The following is a 22,957-nucleotide window of genomic DNA, read 5'->3' as shown; positions in this document are numbered from 1 at the left end:
AAACATCAAATCTCTGATATCACTGTGGCCAGAAAAAAATCCTGCAAGTACAGGATGAAGAGAATCATTCAACATAATGGAAGTGCAACCCTCCTGCAAATTGCTTCAGATGCTGGGCCATCTACAAGTGTCTGCATGTGAATCATTCAATGAAACATCAGTGTAATGGGCTTTCAGAGCCGAAGGCCCACTGGTGTACCCTTGATGATTGCACAACACAAAGCTTTACACCTAGCCTGGGCCTGTCAACAGCAACAATGGACTGTTGATGACTGGAAACATATTGCCTGGTTGGACGAGTCTCGTTTCAAATCATATCGAGCGGATGGACATTTACAGGTATGGAGACAACCTCATGATTCCATGGATCCTGCATGTCTGCAGGGGACTGTTCATGCTGGTGGAGGCTCTGTAATGGTGTGGGGCATGTGCAGTTGGAGTGATATGGGACCACCTGATATGTCTAAATATGACTCTGACAGGTGGCATGTATGTAAGCATCCTGTCTGATCACCTGCATCTATTCAGGTCCATTGTGCATTGCACCCCATACATCCAAAATTGCTACAGCCTGGCTCCAGGAACACTCTTCTGAGTTTAAACTCTTCTGGCCACCAAACTCCCCATACATGTACATTATTGAGCATATCTGGGATGCCATACAACACGCTGTTCAGAAGAAATCTCCACCTCCTCATACTCTTATAGATTTATGGACAGCCCTGCAGGTTTCATGGTGTCAGTTCCCTCCAACACTACTTCAGACATTAGTTGAGTCCATGCCACATCGTGTTGTGGCATTTCTGTGTGCTCGTGGGGGCCCTACACAATATTAGGCAGGTGTACCAGTTTCTTTGGGTCTTCATTGTATATTATTGTAATGAAACACAGCAGTTTGAAGTTGCTCGCAGCCTCTGTAATCCTAATATTTAAGTCTTCTCCTTCATTTTGGTCAAAGGAATATTCTGGATGTTTAAAAATTCATCTTCACCTTTTTTTCTGTTTTATGATTGCATCTTGAATATCATCTGCCATTTCGGTATCTCTGTTCGAGTGATTTGCCACTTAATGTCTTCATTTGCTCACTTCTTCCTTTACTTGCTCTTCTTGTCTTTTTTTCCTCTGAGGTGGTATGGCACTTAATGTTGCCCATTTCTGGCATTCTTTACAAAAATATTAGATTTACCAGCCTTGTCATATTATTGTACTAGTTACTCACTATTTCTGGTGTTGTGAGATAATGCGATGAATTAGTGTTGGCTTTGGCAACACTTCTTAACGTACCCTTACTGGCATGTAACATAACTAGTTAAGGAAATGATTGGGATCAGTCCTTCCCTTCCTATTTATGGAGTATCTCTAGGACTGAATTTCAGAGATTACATAACCATCGAAGCTTTTAAAACAATTTTACTCTTTTAAATGTGGCTGAGAAACAAAAAATAGATTGTGGATTTGTCTACTTATAAAATCATCCCATGTTCTGTGCAGTGCAACTGATAGATAATGTTAAAAGTGTTTTAGGCCACATTTATGTAGAAGTTTTCATAAAAATGCTTTGGCCACTATGTTAAAAGATATCCATGTGTAATTCCATATATGTTGCATGTTTTAACTTTATTATTTTGCATGTTCAAATTGAAAATATGATTATGCAGACTAGGTCTACTAGTAAACCGCAGTAATACCATACCTTATGGATTATATTTAAAAATAGAAAAAATACACCTAAAAGAGTTATTATTTCCCAATTAATCAGCCTAAGAAATAATTTTTCTGTGGTAAATGGTGAATTATGTAGGTGCTGGGACATCAGTCATTTACTGGAGTTGTACAGGTACTCTTCTTTTTATAGATCTGTTATCAGCTTGGCATCTTCTTTAAAATTCTTTTTTTCTGTTTTACAAATTCAGACAGGAAGCAAATTCTATCATTGCCTTAAATTTAAATCACACTACATTTGGTTTCAGATAGCTGTGGCTGTTGTTTCTTTGACAGAAATTGATGATCAAACAACACAGCACATACTATTAATTCATCAGACATGTATTTAGTTTTGAGTGTTGCAGATGTAAACTACCAGTAATAGAAATATTAATTTAGGAAATGTGATCTTCAGTATTTTCTCAGAATAAATATAGAGTTGAACCCCATTTATGTGATTAAAAATAATTTAGTCGAACAAAACACTTTAGATTAGAACTCTGTCACACTTAATGTATTTGTGCAGTAGTTAGTGCATGGTAAATTACTGAATTTTTGTACACAGTATCTTCATTATTGTAATAAGTAATTTAAGTTCACATACTGTGTGTAAATGCAGACACTATCATGGTTGATTATTTTCTTGTAGCTATGCCAAATGTGAGGTTTTACAGAGGTATGGAATTAGAGTATTTTCACATATATTTAAAATTATAATTTTCATTATTAGAGTAAAACACTCATTTTCTACTAAGAATATAAAATTCCAATGTTGTTTTTTATGTTACTTTGAATGGATATTTTGATTTTATTTTTCTAAGAATTATAGCTATTGGTACATATGTATCACTTCCTGAAATGTGTAGGTAGAGTATCAACTAGTTCTTTATTTTGCCTGCACTCATCATGTTATCAGTTGTATGCGCTTACTATAAAAGTAAGCCACGGACCAGCTTCAAATAAAGGCCAGTACATAGATCTCATGATTTTTAAAGGCTGTTGCAGTGAAATATCAAATTTTCATGAGAACAATTGACAAAAGTCTGCATTGATGGGTGTCATCATAAGTAAGCCATAAGCTAAACATTTAAGTCCACAGAAGTGCTCTTGTTAAATAATGATTTATGACTACTTCCCAAAGAATTCACTGCTTTGTATGAGGGTTGGAACTTTAATAGTGGCAACTATTTATTTACAGCTTGTACAAAACAGATACATGATTCAAAGTTTTACTGACCTTCAAAGCAGTCACCAGCATTGTGTATAACCCGTTGCAAGCGATGTGGAAGTTGTAGAATACTCTCAGCAATGCCAGGTGTGTTGACAGTTTGAGCGGCACAGTCTATTGCCTGATGAATTTGTAGCAGTTCTGAAGTGAATGCCATGAAGTGTTTCCTTCAGTTTAGAAATCGAGTTGAACTCATGAGGGCTTAAGTCAGTGGAGTGCAGTAGGTGGTATAGCACTTAGCAACCCCATCAGTCAAACAGATCAGTAACAGCTTGCACTGTACATGGTTGAGCATTGTCCTGCAAAATGATGGTCAGGTCCTGCAGAAAGTGTCATCACTTCTGTCTCTAAGCTGGTCGTAGGTTGTGTTCCAAAAATGAACAGCATTTGCTTCAGAACTACTACAAATTTGTCGGGCAGTAGACCGCACCACTCGAACTGTCAACACAACTGGCACTGCTAAGAGTATCCTATGACTTCCACATCGCTGGCAATGAGCTATACACAATGCTGGTGACTACTTTGAAGGTCAGTAAAACTTTGAAACGTGTATCTGTTTTGTATGAACTGTAAACAAATAGTTGCCACTATTAAAGTTCCAACCCTTGCAGAAACAAAATATAGTGTAAACCCTTCACTCTGAAATAATATATGCAAGAAATGGACAAAAATATGGAAACAGCAAAAACACGATACAATTACAATGCTCAAAAGGTGTAGAAAAGCTGTTGGTATTCAAGACAGCTCACAGTCTTGTCAAGATGGATAAATACAGGTCCTACATGGCTTTCAAGGGAATTTCTGAAAAACTGTGGCAAGTTTGGGTAATGATGATGGAGGTGGCTGCCAATCGCACACACTTTTCTCCAAAATAGATGACAAAGACTCAATAATATTGAGATCTGGTGACTGTGGTGGTCAGGGGAGATGTAAGAATTCATCCAAGTGCTCACAAAACCAGTTCTGGACAATGCAAGCTATGTGAACAGTGGTCCTGTCAGCTTAGAACACAGTATCACCACTGGGGAACAAACATACTACCATGGGAAGGACCTGATCATCCAAAACATTTACATAATCCTTAACAGTAATTCAAACTTGCACACACACACACACACACACACACACACACACACACACACACACACACACTTAAATCTGCACTTGAAACACTAAACAAAAAAAAAATGGTTCAAATGGCTCTGAGCACTATGGAACTTAAGATCTGTGGTCATCAGTCCCCTATAACTTAGAACTACTTAAACCTGACTAACCTAAGGACATCACAAACATCCATGCCCGAGGCAGGATTCGAACCTGCGACCGTAGCAGTCGCGCGGTTCCAGACTGAGCACCTAGAACCGCTAGACCACCGCGGCCGGCGAAACACTAAACACTTTGGCTCCATTAGTCATGGAAGCACCCACCATACAAGCACCAATAATTTGCCCATGTTCAAATTCAATTAGCTCCAACATAATGGACTTGCAATTATACAGAATACTGTTCTCATCATGACTGACACTTACAATGTATTGAGGATATTTCACTTGCAATGTATTGACGATATCTTGCACGTGCCACTCTTGGTCAAATACAACAGTGCAACCTGCAGGCTTCGTTAGCACCTGCATTTATGTTCAAGCATGCATTTCACATTTAGTTTCCATATTTTTGTCCAACTTCTGTTATGTTAGCAAAAACTGACATGTGTGGAGGTATTTGTGAATGTGTGGTTATGAAAAACTGTGCTATGTAGTACAAATGTATTTGAAATGTAAAGTTTTTCATTAAGTCTCCATTTAATTAGCCTCAGATGTAACCAATACCTCTTGTATAACATTGGGGTATATAGTAGATGCTTGATGCAGTTCAGCACATTTTGCTGTTGATATAAGGCAACATGTAATGGAACCAATATGGTCAAAGATGGATAGGCAAGGAAGGCCTGTAACTTGATCCCCAAAAGATCATGTGCCATCATTATTCTGGACCTTTCTATCTGAGATCATCTTAAATGTAAAGTGTACAGCACTATTGATTTTATTGAAGATTTTATTGAAAGAAACAGCAAATTGTACAGTCCTGTCAAGCTTTAGGAGATGGTCTAGTGTTTTTGAAAGAATTTAAATCACTGCAGAAATGATGTAATGCATTCAGGCGTGAGAATGACACTTGGAACACCTCCTTCTCCAAGTACATATGTACAGTAAATTGTAACATGTAACATGCTAAAGTAGAATATACATGTAGGCTGAAATCTGAGGATATATTCTGAAAGCAGTCACTAATCTGAAAGTTGGTTTGAAAACTATTTTGGTCCTTACTCAAGATGCTATGTTTCTCCAGTCTCAAAATATAGAATAGCTCATCTGAAGAGCTACATTTCTATTTTGTTGTATCTATAAAGAATGGTTGCTGACTGGTCCAAAAACGTTCAAGGTACTTAAAATATGAAATAAATTTGTGCATTAACTGTCACAGCAGTGCAAGCCAGAAATGTTGCACTCAAGGCATGGAACCATATATATTACAAACTCTTGTACTGTAAGAAATGTGATGGAAAAGTAATGTCTGTGGCCCATTTACATATCAGTTATTGCAGCACTAGTACAGCAGACATGAAAACAAATTTGGCATCAGAAGGCAATCCACATTTCAATATATTCCAATGCTGAAAGAGTACAAGGTTCTGGGACTAACTATTACATGTTACAATGAATGAACATCGGAACTACCCACTTTCATTGAAAAATCATAATTTATCTTTATACTGTTTTCTCATGATCTGATTTACAGAAAACAACCATTACTAGAGAAATCTAAATAAATCTGAGATCACACTTTTTTTACTACTTGGTGTGATGAATGATTATTCAATACAAATGCAAATTACATACATAAACAGAGACAAAAATATGTAGTGATAGAAGAAATAAGTTTTTGGACATTGACACAAAGATACACTATACAGGGATAAACATACCAACTGAATGACAAGGAATTTTGCACTTTAGAAAATGCTAAAATGAAGTAACACATGACTAAAATAGCAAAGATTCACAACTGCAGTCAGACAACTCATATATCTGGGTATAACTATTTTGATGGAGTAAAGAAGGTGACTGATATTTGTTTATTTGTATGATACTCAGAAAAGGCAGTCAGTCTACAAAGGAGATAGCTTGCAAGATACTTATATCACCTGTTCAAGAATATCACTCAAGTGTGTGGACCTATATCAAATACCACTGACAGGGGATATTGAACATATTCCAAAAATGCCAGCACAAATGATCACAGGTTTGTGTGACTTATGGGAGAGCGGCATGGTAATGGTGAAAAACCTGAAATGGCAGATACTTGGTGTTAGACATCAAGTATCCCACATAAACCTACTTACAAAGTTTCCAGGAAAATTACTTATTAGGAATTTAGGCATATACTACAGTTTCCCACTTACCACTCCTGTAGGAACCAGAATGACAAGATTAGACTAATTACAGCATGCACAGAAGCATTAATCAATCATTATTCCTCTGCTTTATACACAAATGGAACAGGAACAAACCCTAATGTGTGTGATAATGGGAAGCTTCCTTTGCCACACACTTCACAGTGATTTGCAGAGTATGGATGTTAATGTAGGTACATTTGTTCTTTGCTCTGTTCTCTGTACCATGGAATGAGTGGATATGCATTGGTTTGTGTCAGGGAGTGTGCTTGAAATTACAGAAGTAGAAGAAAATGTGAACACTTGAAGTGTTAGGGAAAGGGAGGCATGCAGTGGGGACATGGATATTGTTTTCAAAGTGGCTGTATGAGGAGATCAACTACAGAAAGAGAAAAAGAGTAATAATGCTTGCTGAAGTTTAAAAGGGGCTTCTGAAATCTTCTCTGTGCTTCTTTCCACATTCTGTTTCATGTGTTTGAATGTAATTCGTACACTATTTACTCTGGTTTTCTTAAATTTCTGCATTATCTGTAGCATCATTTTTTTGTTTTCATATAATTTGATTTCTTATATCAAGATAATATCTCTGCTATTTCCTTCTAAATTTTTTGTGTGTTTTTGAGAGCCAATGTGTTTCCTTTTCTTCTACAGTTATTACTCGTCTGATGTAAGTATTAGCCTTTATTTTTCTCACAATTTGTTGTAATTCAGTAATTCGCTGGGATCTGCTAGTGTTGCCTATTCTTACAATTTTCTTGTTTTGTCAAGATGATTTTGACAGTATATCACCTTCATTTCTTTGTCAAACATGATTTTTCCCTTCGAAAACATTTTTCATCTGCACTTGCATATCCTTAGGAATCACCCCCCAAGGGCTTAGCTTGAAGTGTTCGCCATCCTCTTTAATTGCAGTCACAACATTCTCTTGGCTTCAGCCAAACTGTCCTCAGGTTATACATTTTATCTGTAATTCTTTACACAAGTGAAATATTGTGCTGTATAAAACTCTGCAGTTGATTGCTCATCATGTTTCACCGGAAAATGTCCACTGATATAATTACATATTGCAGCAACAAGTTAAGTCACCTTAATTGGTTACCAGACCTTCTTCTTTGCCTACATCACTACTTTTGTTCCTCATTTGTCCCACTCTGGTTTTTCACTCATCTTTCCAGCACATTTACTCCTCTCTTGCAAAAAAAAAGCCTGTAGTTGTCTTGCCTCCTTTAGATAAATTGATCTGTCAGTGAGCCAATATGATCTAACACTTCTGCCACAGAATCAACACATACTGATACTCCAAGAATTCTTGACATATAACTGGGTTGCATAAATTCTCAGTTGGCTCCAACATGGTCCCAATGTAAACATTGTTCAACCAGAGGCTCTTCATTCTCTCAAAGCAAGCAGTTCCATCAAAGCAAGCAGTTCCAAAGCATTACATCAACGCAAATGTGAGGGCTGATTTTTCCAAAACACAGTATTTCAGTTTCACAAATAAATTCACCTGTTCAGTGCTTACATTTTCTCAGTAGCCATCCTGTTCACATGAAAGGTCCTCTCCCTTACAGAATCAGTATTCATATCTGTTGATATGCTATATAAATGCACAGGCAATTTCACCACAGCACTTCTACTCAGAGACACACTGCAAGCGCCATTCACAAGATTTCTTGTGGCCTCTCAGTCACTACAAAATTGTTGATTCATTCAGAAACCAAAAATGATTCTTTATTTCTGACCACAAAATAGTTTACCACATGAAATGCATCAATCTAATTCTCAACTAGTGCTATAATTTTCTGAAGTTACTACCTCAAATTAAGTTTATGTTTTTCACTTCACTCCCCAAAACACCCACAGAAGCTTCTCAACAACCTCTGCAAGATCTTGGTCAAATCCTTTTCACCTCCTCAAAATATTCTTGCGTATGAGTCATACCCATGTGAACATCTTTGCAATAAAACTTATTTGTGCCCTACCTACTACTGCTGCTCAGCCTCAGTCATTAATAATATTTATTTCATCCAAAGAAGACTTACTTGTGTGACAATACACATGACATAGCAACTAACAACTAACCACCATTCAGTTTTCTACATTAGCAGGATGAGCACTTAAATACAGAAAGGATTAATGGATATAGAACAGAAACTGAGATCAGTAAGAAATAACACTTTGTTGCGGGGCATACTCTGCAACACATACCTTATGGACAGTTTCTGAGAACTTGCCCTACAAGATGTTATATTCTCACATCAACATAACATCTGGCATATTTTATTTTCGGTGCCATGTTCTCTGCTGTTTCAAATCTGTGCTTGTGTGTTGTAGCACTTATTCATCATCAGAGGTGACACAACTAGATTAACCTAAACTGCTAAAAAAAAGGAAAATAAAAAAATCCATCTGCAAATGTGTGTGAGATTACATTCAAAGGGAGCAGATAGTAAAAAAATAAACATTATGAAACTAAAAAATAACTTAACTGACTGTACATAGTAACATGCTTGGATATTCCTTGGCACACTGTCCACAATCGGGTTGAGGCATTGCTGCCAAAGCCTGTTCCATCATTCTATCATTGTCCTGCTGAGGTCATTCAGTGTGTGCATGAAGGGTTCCTAGAATGATGCACTACAAGTTTCAACACGTCCAAAGCATTTTCAGTTGGGTTCATGTTAGCAAATACCACAATGCCTGTCTTCTTGAGGATTGTGTCCATGAGGTGGGTGTGACTGGCTTGTGCATTAACACCTTGCTAGACAGATCCATTGCAACAGTGTGGAGTGTATTGCTGGGTAATAGGTTGGAAGATCCTGCTGTGGCACTAAACAGCCCTAAAATTACTCTTGACAGCAATGAGATGTGTCTGACATCCGTACATGAGACCAGCCCAAAACATGACTGACACACCTCCCATCAAAACATGTGTGACTCCATTGGTATCTAGCTGCCTTCACACTCTTCTACAATGATAATCAAGTATCAGACAAAACTTTCACTATTCATGAAGAGCTAGGTTCCAGTCTAGGCGTTCCCTTGCTCTCCTACTTTGTGGACCACTGTTCCTGGGGGATTGTGCTGTTGTTTGGGATGCCTAGAGGCCAAATTAATCATATGGAGACAGTTGTGTACTATCTGAGTTAATGCAGCCTTCACAGTTGCCTCCGAAATTTTGTTGTACAGTTGCATTGTAGTTTCCTTGGCTTACCAATGTGCCTTTACTTTCAGGAACTGGTTATCATCAGTTCTTGGTAACTGCGGAGACCACTGTGAAACAGATATTCAAGTTTGGTGTCGCATGATAGTGGTTTAATGTTATGATGATCTCACTGTGGTATACAACAGTTCAGCAGTGTCCCATGCTAAAGACAGCTTGTTGTAACACAACATTGTGTGCACATTCTGAAGTTGAGATGAAGCTTCAAACCGTGTTGACAGCCTGAAAAGTGTACACAAGTCCCATTGCCTGATTCATGATTGGAGAAATAGTACACTGCATTGAACTGCTTTCCACTGAAAATGGAGGTTTATTTTTTACGTCCCTTACACAGGTAGTGATTTCCTGTGTTCAAAAGAGTACTGAGAAAGAGTTTCCTGATCAAAAATATGCACACTGTGCAAGTCACCAAGGTAGTCCAAAACTTTTAGTGGACAGTTTACATTCAATCCATGGGCACTGAACTGTCTGCTTGTAATAAGAATATATTCCCTTATCAGCATATTGAGTCTCTTGTCTTACATTATGTTATGACAACTTGAACTAAATTTTGGAATTTGATCTCTTCCAGTGTCTTCTTTTGTAAATTCTTTATTTGCCATTTCATTCTTTCTTCTGTCATCAGTTTTACTCTTGCCTCTTCACTTACCTGGACAGTTACTTCAGGCATATGAAGATTTTACCTTGAAAGTTTCAGAGGAGTTCTGAAACTTTGCTTGTTCATGGGTAGCTTCCAGGCTGGTGCCAATTATGAATTTCAACTCAATCACCTTGAATATCCCCTGGAAATGTATTTTTTTTTAAATCTCAAAAACTTAAACTTTTTTAGTATCTTCAGGCAGTATATTAAACAATAATGGAACTAGCTTTTTGACTTGTCTTGCCATGTTTTGCAGTATATGCTTGTGGGAAATTTAAGACAGTGATTTTCTGGTTAGTATTCTTGAATAACTTATAATATTTATCACTTCTTATATTATTTACACCACAGAGGAAACATCTTACCTTCTTACTGGACTTAATGGACTGGATAAAGTACACAACTGAATGTATGTTCATAACATGTTAATAACATTATTTACTATCTGCAGATGATAGATAACACACATCACAGTAATTTCTCTTTTTTGATTCTGGAAGGTCCAAACTGTTCAGGGTTCTGGTCCTCAACATCATCTGCTCACCTACAAAAGCATAAATAATGCTGAAGAGTCCCTTTAGGTGACATCCTTCTGTTATGTAAACTATTACTCCCATCGAAGACATTGTGAGAGGGAATCCAACAAGTTGTATGATAAGATTTAAAAGCTTGGATTCTCAATGTTGAGATGCTACAGCACCTCAGGCTTTCAAATGCATGGCTCATCAAATGTTACCATATATTTTCTCATTGCAGCTCTTCAGTCTTTTCTACTACATACAACGGAGATGTGAAGATGGTGTCACAGTAACTGTGAACGAACAGCTAGTAACTTACAAAGGTGGTTGTGTTATGGAGATCTTGGGTGCTTTCCTCTATGAATCCATTCCAACCTGGAAAACCAGTATATCTTTGCTTTTACTATACAGCTACAACAAGGCATACATGGGATGAATAAGAGCTTATGAGGGTAGATAAGTATTACAAGGTTCTTGTATCTTAATTGCGCAATTATGCGCACCATTACCTGAGCACTTGAATAGTTTCTTTTGAGTGTGTTTTATCTTTACTCTGGTATCAGAAACTGACACACATCCGGGAGAGCAGTGTGCTGACCACATGCCCCCCCCCCCCCCCCCCCCCCAATATCCAGAGCCAGTGATGCCTATGGGCTGAGGATGACATGGCAGCTGGTCAGTACCTTTGGGCCTTCATGGCCTGTTCAGAAGAAGTCTAGTTTGTTTAGTTTTTTATCTTTACAGTGCAACATGCAGTTAGCTGCTTCATTCTGTCCTTCTTGTGTAAATGCTCTGTACATGTGCTTGGTAATTTATTTAATAAAATACTGCAATTTCACTGTACAAGTATGAAAATGTTGTTTTCAATACCAATTCACCTGGAATTTCCATGCCACTAATCTTACATCATTATTCCACTCAAAATTTTCAGCTGAACCGCATGATGAATGATTTGATCCCACGTTTTTGAGATAACACAAACAATGCCTTGTATCATATTAGAAGTGACGTGCCCATTAAGTTTCCAATCATCGACAAATTAACCATGAACTTCTAGAGATAAATTTGAAATGGCTAATGCCTCAAAATGTAAATATTCATTACAAGTTAAAGAAAATGGCAACACATCAAGTATTTTCTGGGAGATATATTTTTTGTAAATAAACAGAGTGTAACAAAACAATACTGATAAACTCAGAAGGGTTGTAGAGGTTATGATGAGGAACAAATTGACAGTAGGAACCTTCTTCTGGAAACATCATCCAATGGCCCTACACAGGTACAAAGTTGTAGGGGCATGCCTCTCACTAGGTGACCTCCTTGGTAGCATATGTGAATTAGTAGTGATGATGGACAACAAGCAGTGTTTTTGTGACAGATGTCAATGCACTTGAGACATTCTAACATCCTAAATGCAGTCAACTGAATTGCAAGAAGTACCACAGGAAGTAGTAAATAAATAAATAAAATAAAATAAAAAACCCTCATTTTTTTTCCATTGAAAGGGAGGCCCAGATGTAGGCATTGGACCCTATGACTTTTTCCAGATTTGGGTTTCCTGTCTGTAGTTCTCATTTTATGGTCTATACATATGTGAATTGTGTAACTTACATCGGGTGATACCTGATGTAGGTACTCAATGTGCCCACTCTGGTTGCACAAGTAACAGAGCAACAGCCAGATGGTACCTGAATATTTCAGTCAGCCAATGGAAAATGTATTGGTTTATTGAGCTCACTGGAACTGTGATATAGTTCATCTAACACTGTTGACAGAGGCTAAACATCAATGGTTTCTTTCATGAGTACCAGAAGAAAAAATCACAGGGTGTGTTATCAGAAAGCTTAAATAGCTATGATAGAAATGACAAGTCTGCTTTCAGCCTGTGAGGTAGAGATTCATTAAGAAATTGTCAGAAATTTATGAGCATGTAATATCAAACTGATCATCTGAAAAAGTAAGGAAGGCAGATTAGGGTTTAATGTCCCATCAACAATGGAGTACAAACTTAGAATAAGTATGGATGGCAAAGGAAACTGGCCACGTTGTTTTTTCAAAGGAAACACCTGTGTTTAAGTTGAGCATTTTAGAGCAACCACAAAAAACCTGATTCTGTGTGGGGATTTGAACTGCCATCCTCCCAAATGCAGGTCCATAACTAACCACTGTGCCATCTTGTTCAATCATCATTTGATAGACTTCACATTTACCCAAATGTGAATTTTATATAGTGTCATGACAATACATTTCTAGAAACTTGATGGTACCTTTCTTGTTCATCTCAGTTCATTCATAGTCTATAAAACTCTGATGCTGCTACTGGATATCATATTTCTTCCACATTAACCTTCTTCTTTCCTTATGTTATGCAGCAGGACATTTATTTCCAACACACATACTTTTGGAGCACTTTTGTCATCTCTCTGTCTCTGCAGTAATAGAGTTTTCCATTGCTTATAGGTTAACACCTTACACATTCCAGAACTTATGTTCGAGTTTTCAGTACACAGTGTTAGTTTTTACTATGAAAAAATCTCTTCAATGTCTTTACAAGTCCATCCCATTCAGTTTTTTTTATCTAAACAATAGTTTAATTTGTGCCCATAATTTTTACAAAGGAAGTGAATATACTTTCTTTGAATGTAATACAGTGTTTTCTATTTCTGTTTGCATCATAAAGCCTGTTTTTAAGGAGAAGGAAAAGAAGGAAGCTTAGAGTATAATAATTTGAGGACAGAGCATACTTCAGTGGTCTTTCTGAGTATTGCAGATCTGCTTGACAGCTTGTGACAACTTTCATTATTTTGGTTCTTTAATAACTGTTGAATGAGTTCGCAAGCTGTTCACATTAGTAGGTACAATGTAAGCTTACTTGTTTTTGTGGAACCCACAACTGTAGAAGCACAGCAGTTCCTACAGTAGTTTTTATGTTTGCGGCTGTAATGAATTCTTACTCATTCATGTAACAATATTTATTGAGAAAATTCATCTGTAACTGCATTTGGTATACTATTTTCTAAACTGTTCTGGATTTCAGTCTTGTAGGCCACTGTAAATGTTCCCATCCTTTCATTATATTACTTTGTAAGTTCACATCTTCTTGCCCCAGCCTAATCTGTTAGAAGTGTATAGGCTACCGCAGCTGGAGTTAATCTGCTATTCCTTATCTATATAAATGATTTAGGAGACAGTCTGAGCAGCCATCTTAGGTTGTTTGCAGATGATGCTGTCATTTATTGTCTAGTAGACATCAGAAGATCAAAACAGACTGCAAAATAATTTAGAAAAGATATCTGTATGGAAATTGGCAATTGACCCTAAATAATGAAAAGTGTGAAGTCATCCATGTGATTGCTAAAAGGAATCCGTTAAACTTTGGTTGCACAATAAATCAGTCACATCTAAAAGCCACAAAATTCAGCTAAATACCTAGGAATTACAATTATGAACAACTTAATTTGGATAGAACACATAGAAAATGTTGTGGTGAAGGTGAACCAAAGACTTCATTTTATTGGCAGAAGGTGCAACAGATCTACTAAAGAGACTGCCTACACTATGGTTGTCCATCCTCTCTTGAAGTACTGCTGTGCAGTGTGGCATCCTTACAAGACAGGATTAATGGAGTACATTGAGAAAGTTCAAAGAAGAGGAGCATGTTTTGTATTATCGAGAAATAGGGGGGAGAGAGTGTCACCGACATGATATAAGATTTGGGGGGACATCATTAAAACAAAGGCATTTTTCATTGCAGAGAAACCTTCTCACAAAATTTCAGTCACCAACTGTCTTCTCCGAATGTGATAATGTTTTGTTGATATAATAAAATATGGGAAATCAGAGCTCGCACAATCAGCTGAACAAATAACACATGCAAAACTGATGTCAGTTTTCTGTAACTAACAGCAAGAAAACATGGGCCTCACAGGCTTGTCACCAATTTCCAGTGAGCTGTCAGTTACCTGCAAATAGTATGCCATATAGTGGCTTTTAAGCCCAATAAAATGTAAGAAATTTGATGTTGGTGATCTTAACTTTTTTAATATTTCAGGTTCAGTGGGCCAAAGATACTTGGTCAAGGAATAAGTCAGTACATTGCTTACAGATTTCTGATTAGATAATTTATAAATAGAATTAAAGAAGTAATAAAGCTCTACAAATCTCGTGAGAGAGTATACATACAAATAAGACATTACAGAGAAAATTTCTGAACTATTGTGAGGCACTCCCATACAGGGTAGAAGGAATGTGCCAAGCCTTCAACCCTTCAACTTGGATTTGAATATTTGTCGTTTATCAGGCAGTTTTTTTGGAACCCTATTGCAAATGAACCTTCTACATTGCTTGAGGAAGTGTTATCCAAGTGAATATCAGTTTTCTGTCCAGTGTGCAGTGAATGAATCTCGAAGTTTCTTTGAACAATGTACATACATGCAGGGATGGCAGAGAGAGAATTCAGAGCCATCTAAACAATTGCCTATGCAAAGTTTAAATTGTGGATGCCACAGATCAGTCTGAGCACCCTTAACTGGGCTAAGTATGATCTCAGTGAGTGCACAGTGTCCCCCCCAAATACACCTCATAAGAGATAATAGGGCGAAAGTAATCAAAATAAACAAGCCTTTGTATTTCAGTGTCAAAGGCAATTGAGATTAGTCTTATAGTGAAGATAACAGCAATCCCCCCCCTCAGAAGATCTTGGACCATGATACTTCCAAACAAGCTTCCCATCTACCATCTGCCCTAAGAATTTAAAATGAATGACTTCATTGACTGTTTGACCACACTGGGACTGTAAAATTTCACTTTTGAGAAACAATATACCGGGTGGTTATACAGGGTAGTGCAAGAAATGTATCACCATTTTGTTTCTGAATCAACACTTTACTATCAAGATAAACCCAATGGAACACACACTACTGTGGAAAATGGTCTGTGGAGAATTGTTCTAATTCAGCTCATGCTCAATATGACCACCATTTTGATTCCTAACTTCCTTCACATGATTACTGATGTTAGCAATAACATTATGGCACATGTATTCCTTGATTTCACTGAAAGTGAGAAGAATAAGGCATCTGAGCACCATTAAATCATATAGACATTTCAGGAAAATTGTTTCCTTTAGATTCACCCAAAGAAAGAAGTCACATGGGTTGAGGTCTGGGCTATAGGGGGGGGTTCAAAATTGTCCACCACTAAAATGACCTGGAAATCTGACTGAAATAACCAGTATGTCAAAATGCTTGTGTAAGAAATGCAACACAGTATTTGCAGTACATGGCCTTGCTCCATCTTGTATGAACCACTGCGTGTTGAAGGGCAACATACTAGCAAGAAGCTATGGAGGGAAGTTATTTCAGAACATGCTCAAATAATATGCACTGTTCACACTTTCTTCAAAGAAAAAAGGTCCAACAAATCTGTGACTGAAACTGCAACCCACACTGTAATCCTCAGAACATGATGTTGTTGTTCATGAAGCACTTGCAGATTTTCAGGAGCTCAAAAGCATGCATTTTGTTTATTAACCACACCATCCAAATGAAAATGCACCTTATCTAAAAACCAAACATTGCTGACCGTTTGTTCCCTATCCTGCACCCAGCAGGAAAACAGCTGTGTCTACCGCTTGCATTCTGCAGTGAGCTTCTGATCAGAGTTCATCTTGTACGGGTACATCCAGAAGTCACTTTTAAGAATCTGTTGAAAGGAGTGTCTCTGGATATGCCCAGTTGTACTGCTGCCTTTCTACTCAATTTTCCAGGGCTTCTCTGCAAAGCAACTTGTGCCACTTCAGTATTCTCTGGTGAACAAACAGGCTTCAGCCAGGGTTGCTTTGTTTCCAATATTGATCCTTCCCATAGAAATTGAGAATATAGCCTGTGAATGGTTCTCCTGCAGTGGGCTCACCATGGGTTAAACTGTTGTCGAAAGTTGTTAGTCATCCACTGTCAGCCATGTTGTAAACACTCGTCTCCTAGCGGCGGTATCATGAATTACACATCATTTCAAAAATCCTTTATTTCTCCAAGCTCTACTCCTACAGATGCTGAGATGCTCAACATGATATCCAGCACAACTCATAAATTATGTATAAAACAAATGGTGACACATTTTGTGTGCCACCCTATAATTAAATTTCTGCTACTTGAGAGGGCCCGCCTAAAAAAACGGGTGATCATAGGACAATGAATCTTAGTGGAAACATTTACAAAGACATGAAGAAGAGAAATAATGGGTAAACCATTGGAAGAAACACTTTTTAATTTACATATGAAAGGGTAACATTTGTTGATTGCATATCATGTTTACGTTCCAGGTTACAAACATTGCTCAGTGTGACAACCATCAGCATCCATGACATTCTGGAATCACACTAAAGGTATCAATTCCTTTGTCCATAGCACATTTTGAATGGTGGACCATGGAATGTTCAGTTGTCATGACAGAGATTATGCACTGCTTGAAGATTGTACAGTGCATCCAGCATTCTCAGCCATGGCAACTGTAACTTCTTCAACAGTTCAGTTTGTGGTTCAATTGGTTGTTGGCTTCTCTTACAAGCAGTTTTCAAATAACCAGTTAATTCAAACTTCTGAATTGTGTTCTTCAGCCTCGGTGCAGCAACTGGACATCTCAGTATTCCTTTAATGTGTCGATACTTGCAAAGAGCATCAGCCTGTTGTTTTTATCAAACAAACAGCTTTACAAGTAAAGTCTTGTTCACCTTGTCCAGACTGACTTCATCTGTAATGTACACTGATGCTTGTGCTTCAACCCTACATTGCCATACCAGTTCCGGAGCCAAACAGCAAGTCACACTGGTAACGATGCATACCCTGCAGCACACAGTCCTACAAAGTTGGGTACCCATATGGTGAATAGTTTCCATCTACACTGCCTCAAGTAGTGAAATTTTAATTATGACCACCCTGCAAAATGCATTTTATTGTAGTTAAGTGTTAATCTATTTTCTGAAAGCCATATGCTGATGTAACTAACTATCCTAATAGCTTTATCATTTAAATTATATCACACTGTTTCACACTAAAATTTGTGCAATCTGCAGAGATAAAAATGATTGAATGTTTGGTGTTAGATCACTGACATATAAAATGAGAAAAACAATCTCCCCCATGTGCACTTTACGTGACTCCAGTCAGATTCAGACTACTTCTTGTTGACACTGGAGGACAACCTTCTGCTTCCTACTTCCAGATATGAATGGAACCACTTTTGAGCTTTTTACCCAGTCTCAGATCTTCAAACTTATGCAAAAGTATTGCATAGGCCAGCCAGTCAAATGCTTTTGTTAACTCATAGCTAATACCCAATATCCCCAACCTTTGGTTACCCTCAATAGTGACTCACACATAAAAGGGTAAATTGCAGTTTCTCTGGAGACTCCTATCCTGGAGCCAAGCTGTGAGTCTGACTGCGAATTGTGCATTCTCAGTTGTGCACCTACTCTCTTATAAACTGCTTTCTCAAAACAATTCAAAAAGACTGCTACCAAAGAAATTTATACCTTTAGAAAACAAACATACTGAAGCACCCCACCCCCTCCTCCCAACTAAATTTAGCCTGTACTTTAAGAAATTCCACTACAACATGACCAAAACATTGGTTTTATAAGATGGCACACCACTATACCTGGATTTTAATGAGCTTAACCGGTTTTTTTGGATTAAATTAAGCATGGCAGTACTGTTTTGAAATACAGGAATCATAGAGGGATGGGATTTGGTTAAGAACCCTATTCAATCGTCCAAATTTATGTTTCTGTGGTTCCTTCACAAGGTTATAGCGTCCATAAGATTTTTACGCATTGTTGTCCATATCATTTTGTAAAAGAGACCTACATTCTGAAACCACTGATCCAGTAGCATATGACATATTCTGATGAAGGTCGCACATATGATTGCAGAAACACAGGATGATGTGGTCAGCACTCCTGAAGAATTTTATGGAAAGTGACTCAAGCTGTGGAAACCTATGCATGTTTATTACCATAAATGATTATTTTACCGTTCCATATCCAGCTGACTTTGTGCTTTGTTTTTCTTGATTTTGATACCATTGGGGGACTGAATTTAAATTTTCCTCCTCATACTGTATGAGTTTTAAGCAAATCACTAGTACAAATCTATTCATTTATTTAATTATATGAATATAATAGAGGGAAACATTCCACGTGGGAAAAATATATCTAAAAACAAAGATGATGTAACTTACCAAACAAAAGCGTTGGTATGTTGATAGAGACACTAACAAACACACACACAAAATTCAAGCTTTCGCAACCCACGGTTGCTTCATCAGGAAAGAGGGAAGGAGAGGGAAAGACGAAAGGATGTGGGTTTTAAGGGAGAGGGTAAGGAGTCATTCCAATCCCAGGAGCGGAAAGACTTACCTTAGGGGGAAAAAGGGACAGGTATACACTCACACACACACACACACACACACACACATATCCATCTGCACATATACAGATATGTCTGCTTGCGTCTACACACGTGCGGACGGATACGTGTGCGCGTGTGCGAGCGCACACCTGTCTCCCCCCAAGGCAAGCCCCTCCACTCCCGGGACCGGAATGAGGGTGGGGACCCTCCCCCCCCAAAAAACCCACATCCCCCCCCCCCCCCGACAAAGCAACAGTGGGCTGTGAAAGCTTGAACCCCACGTGCGTGCCTGCACTTGTCAGTGTTTCCAACAACACACCAATGCCCCCGCCCGGCAAGCCACATCATCCTTGTTCTCAGATACACCCCTCCCACCCACATGGGAAAAATACATCCAAAAACAAAGATGATGCAACCCACCAAACGAAAGTGCTGGCACACCGATAGAGACACCAACAAACACAAACACACACACAAAATTCAAGCTCCCACAACCCATGGCCGCCTCACCAGGAAAGGGGGAAGGAGAGGGAAAGACGAAAGGATGCGGGCTCCAAGGGAGAGGGCAAGGAGCCACACCAATCCCGGGAGCGGAAAGATCCACCCCAGGGGGAAAAAGGGAAAGGCACACATTCGCACACGCACACGCACACGCACACGCACACACACACGCACACACACACACACACACACACACACACACACACACACACACACACAAAAAAAAAAGCAGACATATGTAAAGTCAAAGAGTTTGGGCAGAGATGTCAGTCGAGTGTCAGTCGAGGCGGAATAACAGAGGCAAAGATGTTGCTGAATGACATGTGAGGTATGAGCGGCGGCTACTTGAAATTAGTGGAGGTTGAGGCCTGGTGGGTAATGGGAAGAGAGGATATATTGAAGGGCAAGTTCCCATCTCCGGAGTTCTGATAGGTTGGTGTTAGTGGGAAGTATCCAGATAACCCGGACGGTGTAACACTGTGCTAAGATGTGCTGGCCGTGCACCAAGGCATGTTTAGCCACAGGGTGATCCTCATTACCAACAAACACTGTCTGCCTGTGTCCGTTCATGCGAATGGACAGTTTGTTGCTGGTTATTCCCACATAGAAAGCTTCACAGTGTAGGCAGGTCAGTTGGTAAATCACGTGGGTGCTTTCACACGTAGCTCTGCCTCTGATCGTGTTCACCTTCCAGGTTACAGGACTGAGTAGGTGGTGGTGGGAGGATGCATGGGACAGGTTTCACACCGGGGGCGGTTACAAGGGTAGGAGCCAGAGGGTAGGGAAGGTGGTTTGGGGATTTCATAGGGATGAACTAAGAGGTTACGAAGGTTAGGTGAAAGGCGGAAAGACACTCTTGGTGGAGCGGGGAGGATTTCATGAAGGATGGATCTCATTTCAGGGCAGGATTTGAGGAAGTTGTATCCCTGCTGGAGAGCCACATTCAGAGTCTGATCCAGTCCCAGAAAGTATCCTGTTACAAGTGGGGCACTTTTGGGTTTCTTCTGTGGGAGGTTCTGGGTTTGAGGGGATGAGGAAGTGGCTCTGGTTATTTGCTTCTGTACAAAGTCGGGAGGGTAGTTGCGGGATGCGAAAGCTGTTTTCAGGTTGTTGGTGTAATGGTTCAGGGATTCAGGGCTGGAGCAGACTCGTTTGCTATGAAGACCTAGGCTGTAGGGAAGGGACCGTTTGATATGGAACGGGTGGCAGCTGTCATAATGGAGGCACTGTTGCTTGTTGGTGGGTTTGATGTGGACGGATGTGTGAAGCTGGCCATTGGACAGGTGCGGGTCAACGTCAAGGAAAGTGGCATGGGATTTGGAGTAGGACCAGGTGAATCTGATGGAACCAAAGGAGTTGAGGTTGGAGAGGAAATTCTGGAGTTCTTCTTCACTGTGAGTGAGAGAGGAGGGTGGGGAGTCATTCCGGTCCTGGGAGGGGCTTGCCTGAGGGGTGGGGGGTGGGGGGGGGGGACAGGTGTGCGCTCGCACACGCACACACGTATCCGTCCACATGTGTGCAGACGCAAGCAGACATATCTGTATATGTGCGGATGGATATTTGTGTGTGTGTGCGAGTGTATACCTGTCTCTTTTTCCCCCTAAGGTAAGTCTTTCCGCTCCTGAGATTGGAATGACTCCTTACCCTCTCCCTTAAAACCCACATCCTTTCGTCTTTCCCTCTCCTTCCCTCTTTCCTGATGAAGCAACCGTGGGTTGTGAAAGCTTGAATTTTGTGTGTGTGTTTGTGTTTGTTAGTGTCTCTATCAACATACCAACGCTTTCGTTTGGTAAGTTACATCATCTTTGTTTTTAGATACATTTATTTAATTAGATAGATAGAAAAATCTACTCACCAAGCAGCGGCAGAACACAAACATAAAAGACTGTTGTGACTGGCAAGCTTTCAGATCCAGTGGCTCCTTCTTCAGCCAAAATTGTTAAAGGGGAAGGAAGAAAGGTGAAGGAAAAGGACTGGAGAGGTCTAGGAAAAAGGGTAGATTTTGGGAAAGTCACCCAGAACCACAGATATCTCATCCGATGCAGTCCCCAACAATCAGTCTTTCATTCTTATCCTGTACGGTAAGTCTCCCCTGACCAGCAGTTCTGGCTGACTTTCCGAAAATCTACCCCTTTTCCTAGACCTCTCCAGTCCTTTTTCTTCACCCTTCTTCCTTCCCCTTCAACCCTTCTGCCTGAAGAAGGAGCCACTGCCTCCAAAAGCTTGCCAGTCACAACAGTGTTTTATGTGTGTGTTCTGCCACCTCTTGGTGAGTAGCTTCTTCATCTATCCAATTAAATAATTTTATCAATAATTTATTGTTTTTGTTGTTATAAATCTATTCATTTGCAGCCCACTGAAAGGCCTATACATTGGATGGCTCGTCTCCAAACAACAACTGCATTCAGTGACATTTACTGTGACTGTCACTGGTCTTTTCTTTTATCTTGTTGATGTATAATAGAATTATTTTTCTCTTTATTAAGAAAGTGATCAGACAACAAAGAGTTCTTATTTTCAGCTATGATTAATGATCTACTGTTTACTCCACATGACCATAAATACTGACTCAAGATACAAAGTTGCCACCAAATATATTCACAATGAAATAAAAACAATAATTCAGAGCAGAGGGCTCTTACATTATTAGTTGCTGTTGATACTTGCATGCATTTAAGTAACTTTAATGGTCAGGGAAACTGACCAAACTAATGAAAATTATTGAATATGTACATTATAAAGACATGTAGTGACCAGTTACTTATTTCTTGTATATGGCACCAACAGCTACGCATTCTGGATTTTACAGAGTTTTCATTGTGCTTCATAATGCATGCCAGTATGTACCTCCAGATACAAAAGTTGTTTCGCAGAATCATCATGCCTGTTGCTAGCTGCTGGACTGCAGTACATAGACAGTTATGTTGCAGTTGCAGGAAAGACTAAGCTCATTAATGTGACATTAGATAAAACTGTATATGACACAATGTTGTTAAATTTTCAATTTTTTTTGAGGGGCAGATTTAATTGCATTTTGATATCCAGAAAAATTTGATCACTCAGACTGAAATATAACATCATGAAGTTAGTGAAAATTCATAATACATTTTCTGTTTGAAACGAAGCGGTACTCGTACAGAATTTTAATATTACGAATCCACACTTCAGTTTTCTCTGGCGCGCGCGCGCGCGCGCGCGCACACACACACCCACACACACACACACACACACACACACACACACACACACACACAGTGAGTAGGATAGTTTACAATCTGTAT

The 22,957-nt window shown here is 39.1% G+C and overlaps 1 protein-coding gene across 1 annotated transcript in view; it reads left to right on the top strand.

Annotated features, from left to right (window-relative positions):
- The window catches only part of LOC124722543 (microtubule-associated protein 1B-like), a 633,686-nt gene that overhangs the window by 594,264 nt on the left and 16,465 nt on the right, over positions 1 to 22,957 (top strand). The window contains exon 15 of the mRNA XM_047247685.1: positions 2,354 to 2,380. Coding sequence (XP_047103641.1) covers positions 2,354 to 2,380 — 27 coding nt within the window. The remainder of the gene's footprint in view (positions 1 to 2,353; positions 2,381 to 22,957) is intronic.

This window comes from Schistocerca piceifrons, chromosome X (assembly GCF_021461385.2).
Source record: "Schistocerca piceifrons isolate TAMUIC-IGC-003096 chromosome X, iqSchPice1.1, whole genome shotgun sequence".
NCBI lineage: Eukaryota > Metazoa > Arthropoda > Insecta > Orthoptera > Acrididae > Schistocerca > Schistocerca piceifrons.
The sequence above is the reverse complement of the archived record's forward strand: the minus strand, read 5'-3'. Positions and strand labels throughout refer to the sequence as shown.